Here is a 12,556-nt window from a genome sequence, read left to right as displayed (position 1 = left end):
AGGCAAGCAGTGAAATAGCAGTCGTCTGATCAGTTCACAAGCACGGACCTCACCTCAGACAGCTGATCTGACGAACAGTTACCAATTCAAGGCAATACATTGATCCATCATTAGCTGACAGTAATCGCGAGAATAATTAACTTTGATCTTTACCCACTCGTATAATCCGTCTAGAACTGACGTCATATTACAAGTTCGTCAGTTCTCCATTTGAACAGTAAGTGTTTGTTGTAAATTAAATTGTGGAAATACTACTTATTTCCGCCGAAGTGTCTTGGACGCTTCATTGCTGACTCAAATTTATGTACCACCATCTCAAAAACAATTGATCTAATACGGAAGCACTCGTAGAAGAAACAAGGTGATGTTGTGTGTCGACTGGTGGAGGAATGCCTGTATCAGTGTATCAGCCAAACACCACACCATCTAATCAAAGCCTCTCAGCCTCTGGACCATGCTGGTGCTCTAACTTTCAGGTTGGACTTCTCAGCCTCCTCGTCATTCTCCTCTTCTTCCAAAATCTCTTTAGAAAACGCCTCTGGATTGATTTTGATGCAGTCCTGCAGTGCGATAAAAGGCTTCACACAATCTGATCCCTGCGAAGGCAAAGAGTCCAAAATTGTAGTTACTATTCCGGAGAAACAGACGATGAACAAAAACTTAGCATTCTTCCAAACGTGAACAACAGCCAGTTCTTGAGATTTTATTTGAACAAATAACAGGTAACCGAATAAGTGCCTTTAATTAAAAGAATCTGCCCTACATTAACATTGTTGTGTAACCAATTTGATTTGAGAAAATCTTCTTTATGCACTCATTGCAGCCCTAATCTCTGTTCTGCCACCAACTTGACCTGGGGAAAAGGCATACTGGTGATGTTACGCAGTGCACTCTCCCATCGAGGCTAGAGCAAGTGAGCAACCCAAGCTAAAAAATTCTCCTGTTATCACGGCCCTGCTATCACTTCTGATAAGAGAGGAAGCCTTTTCTCTAAGATAGAAGTGGCATCTATGGAGTAAGGTGACTCAAACAACACCGACCCAACTCCAAGCCGTAGTGTGAAATCCTGACCAGATTACTTCGATTCACCTCAAAACTTACACTTCTCCTTGTTTGGCACCACTGTCCAGTTACTCAGTTGCCCGTCAAGTTTGCACCTAAAAGACCCTTAGATAGCATCCTCATAATTTCTCTGATGTCAAAATTTTCAAGAAAGTTTTAAACATTTAATGCAACATAGATCCCTGAAGTTCTTCAGTTTTTGTGACATTTTGATTTTCCATGGATTCTCAAAATGCATAAACACATAATGGTCTTTTGGTGAACAATTGGACTGGGCAATAACAATTTGTTGTTAGAGGAGAATATGACTGCAAAGAGTGGCAAAGGAAAAAGACAAAGAATTTTTGTGCTTTTATTATATTGGGGTCATAAAATGATTTGCTCATAGGAAAAGATTGACCTTATGTTCAATTAGATCAACGAACAACTTGAGGGAGCTTTTTATATTTGTATAATAGAAAGAAACACAGACACATTTCCTACAGTGGCATGGCTTCAGCCTGAATGCCCAAATCAGCTCGAAATTATCAGATATCTGTAAAAACAATGGATTACATAGAAATATTTATATGGCAACCGATAGAAAGGTTACACTACCCATCAGCAAGACTGCACATGACAAAATTGCATCCATAAAACAACTTTTTTTGTAAATATTAGCTCCAAATTTTAGAATACTTATTAATGTGATTCTTATGTTGATCTAAGTTTTTCATGAACACCATTAATATATTATCACCATGGTGATGTGCATGAATCATTCTTGCATTGCAAATTGCAAGCAGCTCGGTGCCATGGAGAAAGAAATAGGACCTTTTCCTCTTCTGTGCTTTTCAGGAAGCAAGAGAACGCATCAACAAATTGACTTCCACAAGGACCATTTTTCAACTCAGCTACACATGGACAGTCCAGTGCTTTCTGTACCTTCACATCAATTGACTGAATACACAAAATACTAAGTTCACTGATCATCCAGGGTGCCAAGAAATAGTAAAGCAAATAGGATAGTGATATATAAGCATCCCACTCAAAAGTCAAAAGCAAAATAAAGTACCATACCTCATTGCCATCCTCGTCAAATGACATAGCCTCTGCATTTAAGGAATCCAACCTCAGAATGCTAGCATGAGAAACTATGGAGAACTTAAGTGATGCATTTTTTTAAGGAAAAAAAAAGAGAGAGAAGTCCATAATATTGATGGCCATTGCAGTAATTTTGACTCAATTTTTTTTGAGATAAAAAGAAACGCGAATATTAGGGAAGGAAGGACCTAATATCAAATAAATATAAGGGGTGAAGCTTCAAACTCAGGCCGGCTAGCCTAACACCTTGTGGAGCTAGCTATAAGACCCCTGGGTTTTGAGATAGCAAGCTTGCTAGGAACTGAGAGTAGTGAAATTGCCACTAATACTATATTAGCTCAGTGACTCCTCTGACCCGGGTGTTCTTATTCTTTTGAGAGGGACCCGGGTGTTATTAACTTACAAAAGGATCAGACAAAAGGATTGCCTGCCGATGCATTAAGATTTTGGGGGATGCATTAAGATTTTGGGGGAAACAAGGTACAGTGTAATTGACTTATTACATCACGTGCATGACATTAATATTTTAATCTATCTAAAGTGTCAATTCCGGCATGAATGATTGGTAAGATATCAGCTATCATCAGTTCACTATCCGGTACACGGCCTGCCCTGCACAATCACATACTCGAATTCGATCTAAAAAAAGAGAGATTTGGAGGGAGAGACTTCGCTCCAAACATTTTCTTAAGAATGAAATTATGAGCATGTTAGGGATTGAACACAGAAATTTGGTATTAAAACCACACACCTCTTGCCACTGCACTATCTACTGCATCTCAAAGCTTCCCAAATCCAAAGCAACACAACAATCTAGCGCGGCTACTGCATCTCAATGAAAAGTCACGAGTGCACGAGAAAATCGCCATTGGATCACAATATTCAGAGTTTTTGGCATGTACCTGCGGCGAGCGCCTCGAGGGAAGATGGCGCCGGGGCAGGAGACGGCGACGACGACGGCGCCGCCTCGACGGCAGGCGGAGAAGGCTCCTCCACCGCCTGCGCGGGCTGGCTCAGACCTTGACCCATCGAGGTGTAGCGCTAGAGAAGAAGCAGGCGGCGGCCACACTCTCTCGTCTTCCCGGGCTGCGACGGCAAGAACGGGAGCAAGCGGCGGCGCGGCGAGTTGGAGCGTGGTCAAGTCGGCCGGCGTCCAAGTCCAACTAAATAACAGGCCCGAGCACCACCACATCACCGGAAGCAAAATTGGACCCGAGTTCAACTCCGGCGAGCGCTTTCCCAGCCGTCCAAATCGCATCAAGATTCGTGCAACGCGGAGACAGGCTTACTGGGCCGGCCCGGTCCGTTTGGTGAATGGCTCGCGACCTCGGAGAACCTAAAGCCTAAACCGCGGCTTTGGTTCGGGGGAGCTCCAGGCCGCCGGCGACGATGGGAAAGCCGCTGGGCGACAGCGTGTTCGCCGGCCACGCGGCCGCCGGCGTCGCGGCGATCACCGCCTCCGCGGTCGCCGTCCACCCGCTCGACACCGTCAAGACCCTCCTCCAGGCGAGCGCCCCCCTCCTCCCTCAGATTCTCTCGCTGATGCTGTTGCTGGCCCCTTCTCGGGGGCTTTGATTTGGTACTCATTCGCGGGTGTTTTACTTTCCCTCCTGTGCTGGCTGTGCAGTTGAGCGCTACGGGGTCGCAGCAGAAGATGGGGCTCGGCCAAGTGGTGGACCGGCTCATGTCCGCCTCCGGCCCTGCAGGTTTGGGTTTCTTGCCCAGTTGCTAGATAATTAGAGATCTTCCACTGTTTTTAGTGGTGGTAATCCCATATCGTGAATTGCGTTAGGGCATGTCGATATGCATAGCTTTCCAACACCTACAAGCTACTGGGGGTTTATGAGGATAGGTGATGTTTGAGTTTTGCGGTTAGTGGTGAGTGACTACTTGCTCAGCCTGCCATCCAAAAATCATGGTAGCATTGGGAGACTGAAAATTCTAAAATGGATGGTAATTTTTATGTAGTGCCCACATCATAAACTATCAAATTTTTAAAAAGAACTTGCTGCAAATTGATCATATTGGTCATACTTGGCAGCTGGTGTTGTAATAGAATTCCAGGCCACCTCTTTAGTTTTTGGCCATATTCTTAGGTGTCTGTTCCTTATAAAATTTCCTGGTCGAGAAATACAGGGAGAAACCATGTGAATCCTGCCCTTTTTTCTAATTCCTGTGTGATGATTTCTCATCACCTATATATATGTTACATTGGAATGAAATTATTTTCCTTTGAATTTATTGTGTGTGCTTTTAGGCTTTTACAGTGGCATTGGATGGTCAGTATTGGGCAAGCTGCCTGGGTTGGGAGCACGTTTTGGAACTTATGAACTCTTAACAGCCTTCTATAAAGGTACAGCATGGTTCCAGAAATTTATTGCTCAGGATGGTCTGCCTTATAGAATCATTTTGTCTGTCCATTTGTTTGCAGTTATGAACAAACAATACACTCATTTAAGTATATGATTTGCCAACTTCTCTGTCATATTCTCTTGCCTTCCTATTATCATTTTCCTCTATTACAGAATGGTTAGTCTCCTTGTATCGTTTAATGTAATAATTGCCAAATGCTGTTTAGTTATTTGTACTATGAATTACCGTTGACACTGCAATTTTTTGCTGCTGTCCAATGCAACAATCTGTAGATCATTTTGAAATGCATGCGTTTCTGGATAGTTAAAAGTATTCCTTTCCTAATGCAAGTACTTTCTTATGAATTGTTTGTTACGCGAAACATCATATCTATAAGTACTGCAATATCTGATTATACCAGATTCGTTGGTGACTTCATCACATGATGGTGAAATATGACAAATGACATTTGTTTTGTATATCTCCCGCAGATGGAAAGGAGGACAACTATGTTTCTTACTCTGAGGCTATGTTGGCCGGCATAGCTGCTGGTGCTGTTGAGTCAGTTTTGTGCACACCATTTGAACTTCTGAAACTTCGGAGCCAAGTTGGTTCTGTGAAACCAATGAAAGCCACAGACCCAGCAAACATTACAAAAGTGGCATTTCCACTGCTCTCCAAACTGTTGCCTGGTTATGTCCCTGACATCAGAGTATGGAATAGCAGTGTCAGCCTTTTGTCCAATCTTTCCCCAAAGCATCCTGACATGATGGGTGCCCTGAAACAGCATCCGTGGATGCTTACTGGTTCAGGGAAGCCCCCATTGCCCTCTGATGTTCAGGTTCCTTCAAGAGTGATAGCACTTGAAGGATGGGGTGCTCTATGGAGAGGACTTAGACCAGGGATGACCCGGGACTGCGTCTTTGGAGGAATGTTCTTTTCAACTTGGCAATTCATACACACAGCGATGCTTACTTGGAGTGCTGTTAATATGAACCCTCAACCCAGGTAATGGAATGTAGTATTTTTTTTTTCAGGAAATAGTGATAGTAATCGAATCATAACTGTTTATCTTTTTGGCATTAGGTCTAGTCTAACCTTTTGATGTTCTGTTCTTGTCAGCAAACTGGAAGAAGCAGGCCCTGTATCCCCTTTTGCTTCTAGTCTTGCTGCAGGCTTCTCAGGAGTTGTAGCAGCTGCTGCTTCCCATACATTTGATACCGCCAAAAGTCGTTCGGAATGCACTGTTATACCAAAGGTATTGGCATCGCCCTACTTTGAATAGTTTGTTCTGTTAGTTTACTAATGCAAATTTGTAGTTCATTGTGTTAGAGCTTACAACTTGTAAACACTCAATTTCCCTATTTGCAAGCATGCCTTACTTCTTCTTGTATTACTTCAGTATATCGCGATGGAGAGGAGGCTTCTTAAATGGAAAGTACCAGGAAATTGGATAGAGAGAAAGACAGGAATATCTCCTGCCGATAGGAATGTTCTGTTCCGTGGTATTGGTCAACGAATGGCCCGAAGTGGATTTGCATCTTTTCTACTTGTTGGGTCCTACTATTTTGTTATAGATCAGTTCTTGTAGACGACATGAAGAGACATCATTTAACTAAGAGATCTCTTTAATGAATTTCAAACATTCTATGTGCATCTGGTGAATAATTGAAGAACAGGTAACCACTTGGGCATCCATGATTGTTCCTGTACTTTGTTCATCTCATCCTTGTTAGAGCTGCGTGTTCCAAGTTATAATATTGGCTGCTAAAACATTTTTTTATGTCAATCAGAATTCAAGGCTGCCTCTTTTGGTATCAGGCTTTTGTTGAAGAGATAACAAGTATCTTGTATGGAAACCGTATTGTTGGTAGGATGACTGATGAGTAGCAACTACTGAAGATCCTTTTTAAGTTTTTGATAAGGATTTTGTGAGAAAAAAAATATGTCTTCATTATTGTTCAAGGTTAATTTCATCATAAGATTTTACTTCTTCTCTCTTTTTTCTTGTCATTAGAAAGTAAACGGTAAGGCTTTTTGTGAATATTTTTGGGGATGCCATAATTCCCTGAAAGCTGCCTTCTACTTCTGTTTACGGTACTATTCAGCAATCCTACAATATATCTTGGAATATTTTACTTCAATTGTACTGGCATTCCATTTGGATGGGTGGCTGATCTTGTGACGCATCTATATGTCTTTAGACAATGGAACCAATTGCACATATGGTTGGTTAGATGATTTTTGTTCTTAACTCTGAAGTTATATTATAACTCTTGGTCAACAACGCATCATCCAAAGCCACTTTACATTTGGGCAAATTTGACGTTTTATAGTAGTTCAGGTTGAATAGTGCCCGGTTTTAAATATAAAGTTACTTTTACAGTACCAGAAAAGTTTAGTATTGTCAAAATAAAAAGGTGGTAGTCGGTCACACTGATGAGTATGGCAAGGAGTATAATGTTTTTGGAAAGGAATATGTTCCTACCTGAATACCTGATAGCAATATTATTGAACAGAAACAAACCTAGTGGTAAAGAATAGAATTGATGTAAACAGCAATCGTGTATGATTAAGAGTAACATGTAAATAACATAATACAATAATGATGTTTCTTTATAATTTGGAGTCTGTAAATTGTAGCCATATATGTGCTCACGGCAGTAGGCAAACTATATATGCGCCATTTCGCGTGGTTTTCTTTGTGTTATTTGGCACGCATACTTGCCTTTTGGACCGATTGTAGAACATCAGACAAAGGCTTTTGAAACGAGCGTGTCAAGTTTCGTTTTGTTCGCTTGTGTAGTTGTATCTCAGAACACTGGAAACTGTCTAGATGATATAGTCGCTGCAGCAGGATTAAAATGTGACAGTTTTCACAGTACTCAGTATAGATCAAAACCAAGCCATTCTGAAGGGAATCCTGAGAAAATGGATCCACGAGTCATATTGGAATCTTTTGAAATGGTTAGTTTTTTTCTTCTTTTTTTTTTTTGGCAAAGCATTTTCCTTTGTCAGAATAAGATTCGCCTGTACAATGCTCTTGAGATTATCTCCAGGCCTTGTTTAAATTTTGCTGACACCACAATTTGTTGGGACAAATTTTGTACACTTCATTCGTACCACGTCTGGCTTCGACATGGTATACTAGAGCCTGAACCTCTGAAAGACAACATTCACATTCTTGCTGAATATACTGCTACTGACGGCTGTCTTCTTTGTTCCAAAGTGGATCTAATGGAGGAAGATCGTAGTCGTCAGGTTTTAGAGCCAACGCGAAATCCGGCAATGGAGGCGGTGTTCCAATGACCCTGCAGATTCCCCACAACGAAAAAATTCATCACTTATTGAGGTTCACAATACCCTGAACATCACTAGATGTAGTACTATTTATGTTGCAAGAAATTTTGTTGTATGCATATTACACCACAAATTCTTAGTACCTCTCTTGCGTATACAGGTCCTGATTGATCTTGACCTTGCTTGAAGCATCTTTTGGAATCTTGTCAAGCATGTACTTAGCTGTTCCGAAAGGAGTGGGGCTCCTGCAAAATTCCAGGTATTGACTTCAGTATCCATGCTTAAGAGTGGATTTTTACACTGAACAGCAATAGCTATTCATTAAACAGTATACTGAGTAGTATCAGTTTACCATCTTGGTAAAGTTCTTATGCTGAGAATAAAACATAAGAAAATTTGAAAAGCGAAATGCTCAAAAGGTAAAATGTCTTGCCTTGATGTTGGAGGAGTTGCATGGAAGGCTTCAGAAGCCCTTTTGCTTTCTTTCAGAAATTCTTCTGAAGCTTGCAAGGCAGCTACTGCCATTCCATGAGATTTCTCTGTGTTTCCCTCGTCTAGAATCAAACCATGGAAATAGTATGCTGCAGCCTGAAAAAAAGTGCACATTAGTTTTGAGACGTACAATTGCAACTTGAAGTAATTTAACATTAGGAAAATAAAGGTTAAACCAACTTACACACCTTTGCTTCAACATACTTCCACTTAACAAACAGTAAATGCTTTTTCCCCCATCCATCGGATACCGGAATTTCTGGAATGCTCTCCTGAATTTGATGCCAATATTTGACCATCTCGCAAGCTAAGCGCCGTTTTACCGCTAGAGTGGCCTTTGGGCTATCAATTGCCAGACCAAGTTGCATGTCGACTCCCTATAGGTCAAAGATTACCGATTGCTCAGGACATGATATCAAATTTACTGACCATAGAAAGCACCACTGCACCGAGAATAACTTGGACCAATGTAGAACAGTGAATCATGAAATTTGCTATAAATTGAATTAGTGCTAATAGTTTCTACTTCAGCCCACAGAAAAAATGCAAATAGATTACTAAGCATCATTCCTAATCAGAATATAGGAGCTTCAGGGGTAATATAGCAAATATGTCACTTGGGACTATAGCATAAAAGTTTCAGCTTCATAAAAAGTACTACAACAAATGTAATGCCCATTAGGTTTAGGAATGCAGTTCTTGAGTTCATTTACGAAAGAGCCAAATGAGCTGAGCCCAGAAAATTGTACCTGACCCAGAGCTTGCAGGCTAAGTGCTTTGAGATTTCCTTCAGCCAGATCTACTGGAAGTTGTCTCCTGTAATGCATACATTGAAATGGATGTCAATACACCTTCTTTCAGCTTAAATCCTCAAAATCATCTACTCAGCTTCTCAAAAGTTCATAACCTTAACTCCGACGATATTTGGGGTAGTACTTGTCTAATTGCGCAGTCTAGGTAGCCAGATGCCTTCAAGAAAACATCAACAGTGGCTCGTCTGCTCTCTGTGTACATTGGCAATACATGGTGCATTATTAGCACAAAAACACTGAAAGAAGTAACTCAATGGAAAGCAGGTCATGAACATTTTCATATGCCCATATTGCTTCAGAAGTTCAGAAAAACAGTTTTATACCTTCAGAAACCCTTGGCGCATAACCATCACCGTATGACCTGGGAAGAAGCAGAGAATTGGCCTGCAACAAGCAGACCATGGCCATCAAATGCAGAACGGACAACACTTCATACCATGCATCTGCCATGGCCGTTTCCTGCAGTTGGCAATTCCAATGTTAGATCTAATGGCTAGTGTCGTGCATCATGGAGGAAGATGACACACCACATTTTTAGGACCCAACACATACCTCAGCATTATCCTCTTGGTTAGTCCAGACGAAGTGCACTCCGTGCCGCAATTCGCTACCTGCAGAGTTCACAGGCTGAATCAAACGAAACAACAAGATTGTCAACCAACAGAACCACCATATCGGAGCAATTCCTCACCTTCCTTCACCAATCCTAGCAGCACTGGCAGATAGTCTTCCAGAGCCTGTAGGAGATTAGCAGTGCTCGAACCTGTAGAAAAAATAACCAAAGAAATGAGAACCAATCCAAATTTTGCAGGCAAAACCAGCCAGCAATTCAGATGCGCTACCACCACCACCCTCACTCACCGTGCCGCGCCGCCGCCCGCCGCTTCGGCTTCAGCGCCGCCGCCGATTCTTGCATTGCCATGTCGACGACCCGCGCCCGCAGCGACGACAGCCTCGACGAGGCCTCGTCGAGGCGACCGGCGAGCGCCTGGGAGAAGTCCACGCTCCTCGGCACCCGGAGCCCCGGGAGGAACACGACCACGTCGCCGACGCTCCCCGGCCGCCGCCGTGGGCCGCCGCCGGCGTCCTTCTCCCTCGACAGCCCACAACCCATGGTACGCGCGCGGCAGACAGCCTACGACTTAGCTCACCTCACCCTGCAAGAACCACGGTGCAATAGAACACCCAGCAATCGAAAAAATATCAGTTACTCGCCGGAACCATCCAAAAGGGTAAAACCAAGATAAGGTATAAAAGAATGAAACTTATCAAATTGAGTAAAAATAAAACTACAACTTGTAAGCGAGTACGGTAATTTCGCAATTGGAGAGAGAGAGAATTCCATCGAACAAGAACAAAAAAAAAAGGGTGAGGCGATGGAGAAAAGCTCTTGCCTTTATTCTTCCTTCCACTTCGGCTTTGTGCGTTTCTTCAGACACCAAGAACCGCTCTGATTGAACCCACAACCACTATCTTCTCTTCTTCTTCTTCTTCTGCAGGCTGGCGCGCACGCACCACACCGAACGCAAACACAGTGGAGGGACAAAAGGAAGCAAAACTCTTATCCCTTGGTTCGTAGGGGACCGATCAACATCAGAACAAGAGCACAACTTGGCGTAATGTACGGCCAAATTGGCATACTTTTCGCATCGAAAGAGGTAGTATTATTCTGTGTTTAGAACAGTTCCTCCAACTTGTGCCATCAGAAAGAAAGAAAAAAACTTAGGAAAGGGTTGCAATTGCAATGCGTCATCCGATATTTAGCCTCTGATATCAGCGTACCTCTACTGCAGTTTAAAAAAATCGACAAAGTGCATTCGCAAACTTTTCTCAAAGATCATGGAAACGAAGCTGGAAAATCCGGAGGAAACCAAGAACCTACCTAATCTTGGAGCTGGAACGTCATGCGAGCGAACGTTGCTTCTCGCTGCAAGCCAGAGGTGGTCTAGAACCACAAAATCAGGAAGGGCTCAACTGTTCAAGTCTAGGGACTAGGGAGCATGCAACTTGCAAGAAGAGGAAACCAGAGCCTATTGCTGCTGGTCGAGCAGTCAGATGGAGAGAGAGGCAGAGAGAGATGTTTACTAGGCTACTCCTGTGTATGACTTGTCCTATTTAAAGGGGAGAAGCTTTGTGATCGTGCTGATGCAAATGCAAATCTACCCCACAATTATTAAGCCCACACACCAGTACACCACACAGCACAGCTGGTCAGCTGCACGGAGGCCATCGGAGGAAAAAAGATCTCTCGAGCCCTCGACGACGCCTACTTCTTCGACGGAGACAAACTAGCTAGCGATCTCCTCCTCGTCTGCACACCAACGGTTTAATCGTCACGTGAACTACTAGGAGATTCCTCGTGTGATTTACTACTAGCCTAATCGGGGACACCTGTGTGGCTGTGCCTGGTCTTCGGAGTAGAAATGTAGAATAATGTCGGTCGCCAGGTACAAGTACTATCCGTCTAAATGCGTTGAAACTGGAAACTCTCCTGTGAAAAGAGAAGCTGCCACTGCTTAATAAAATCGTAATCGAACTGTTATTGTACAGCTGTTTCTGTTTCCTACGCTAATAGTGGTCAACCATATTAAATTTTGCCTAAATTTTAATTCTTTTTAAAATATACGTTCGAATTTCTTACAACTCCAAAGTTCTTTTCTTTTTCGAGGTGGACGTGGCCGTATATACTAGATGCTGTTGCTGTAGGAGAAGCCGTAGTATATTTCAAGTAGGTTTTTCGCAGGCCTAACCAAACGTCACAACGTAACCAACTCCAGAATTGGATCATGGCGTGACATAAACACCACTTGTTTAATCCTCCGGATCAGATTAAATAATCATATGGCTGCCACCGCTCATGATAGTATAGTTGGGCTCAGACTGCTATCCGTTTGGAGTATTTATCGGTGGTCATACTAAATATACGTGCTTAATTAAACCATATAATTTTAATCACTGCTTATAACCCTTGTGAGCAAGTGGGTTAGATACCGTCTGCACTCTGGAGTATTGCCAGTAATACAGCCAATTCGTGCCCAATCTTCAGTTTGTGGATGCAGATTCTTCAGACCAAATCTTTTTCAGCAAATCTGCACGCGTATGGATGCATGCATTCGCTGCTGAATTTGGTTCGTCTCTTTGCCAGTGCTAATCCCATGCGTATCTGATGGCACCTACCGTGTCTGCTACTAACAAATTGTGGTTGACATCAACGCGTGTGTCATTCTCGTGCCGAAAGGGGAAAGGCACGGTGCCTCTTGAGTGTTGTTGCAGGCTTCCTCCTTTTTTGTGGATAAGTATACCAGCGTCCTTCTTAGCTTCCAAACAAAGGTTTAGGACACAGGTTATTCCACATGTATATTGATGTTATCGTGTAATCAGTATGAACGACACTAGTACATGGCTAATCATTTGACAAGCGAGGAGACAATTCCTGCTAATCTCTTGGCCGTGGA

The 12,556-nt window shown here is 42.7% G+C and overlaps 3 protein-coding genes across 5 annotated transcripts; 1 reads left to right on the top strand and 2 right to left on the bottom strand.

Moving 5' to 3' along the window:
• Positions 1 to 132: 132 nt before the first annotated feature.
• On the bottom strand, positions 133 to 3,321 carry LOC127769626 (mitochondrial intermembrane space import and assembly protein 40 homolog). Its single transcript, XM_052295227.1, has 4 exons — positions 3,048 to 3,321; positions 2,122 to 2,153; positions 1,876 to 2,001; positions 133 to 596 (listed from the first exon to the last, which is right to left on the bottom strand). The coding sequence occupies exons 1-4, from the start codon at positions 3,172 to 3,174 to the stop codon at positions 441 to 443; spliced, it is 441 nt and encodes a 146-aa protein (XP_052151187.1). The 5' UTR covers positions 3,175 to 3,321; the 3' UTR covers positions 133 to 440.
• A 159-nt stretch (positions 3,322 to 3,480) lies between these two features.
• On the top strand, positions 3,481 to 6,153 carry LOC127770610 (uncharacterized). The gene is made up of 6 exons (XM_052296389.1): positions 3,481 to 3,651; positions 3,773 to 3,851; positions 4,403 to 4,498; positions 4,989 to 5,505; positions 5,620 to 5,755; positions 5,900 to 6,153. Exons 1-6 carry the CDS (start codon positions 3,535 to 3,537, stop codon positions 6,086 to 6,088), a joined length of 1,134 nt encoding a protein of 377 aa, XP_052152349.1. The 5' UTR covers positions 3,481 to 3,534; the 3' UTR covers positions 6,089 to 6,153.
• Positions 6,154 to 7,406: 1,253 nt separating this feature from the next.
• On the bottom strand, positions 7,407 to 11,236 carry LOC127770609 (uncharacterized). Of its 3 annotated transcripts, none has more exons than XM_052296387.1 (12): positions 10,984 to 11,236; positions 10,496 to 10,888; positions 9,963 to 10,258; positions 9,793 to 9,864; positions 9,654 to 9,712; positions 9,425 to 9,560; positions 9,197 to 9,293; positions 9,039 to 9,105; positions 8,478 to 8,666; positions 8,231 to 8,385; positions 7,941 to 8,042; positions 7,407 to 7,808 (listed from the first exon to the last, which is right to left on the bottom strand). In XM_052296387.1, exons 3-12 carry the CDS (start codon positions 10,213 to 10,215, stop codon positions 7,697 to 7,699), a joined length of 1,242 nt encoding a protein of 413 aa, XP_052152347.1. In that variant the 5' UTR covers positions 10,216 to 10,258; positions 10,496 to 10,888; positions 10,984 to 11,236; the 3' UTR covers positions 7,407 to 7,696. The 3 variants fall into 3 exon arrangements, with proteins under 3 accessions (XP_052152347.1, XP_052152346.1, XP_052152348.1); XM_052296386.1 differs by having other exon boundaries at positions 10,496 to 10,794; XM_052296388.1 differs by having other exon boundaries at positions 10,496 to 10,601.
• Positions 11,237 to 12,556: the final 1,320 nt, after the last annotated feature.

The sequence above is a fragment of the Oryza glaberrima genome, chromosome 4 (assembly GCF_000147395.1).
Source record: "Oryza glaberrima chromosome 4, OglaRS2, whole genome shotgun sequence".
Taxonomy (NCBI): Eukaryota; Viridiplantae; Streptophyta; class Magnoliopsida; order Poales; family Poaceae; genus Oryza; species Oryza glaberrima.
Note: the sequence above shows the minus strand (reverse complement) of the source record. Positions and strands in the feature narration are given on the sequence as shown.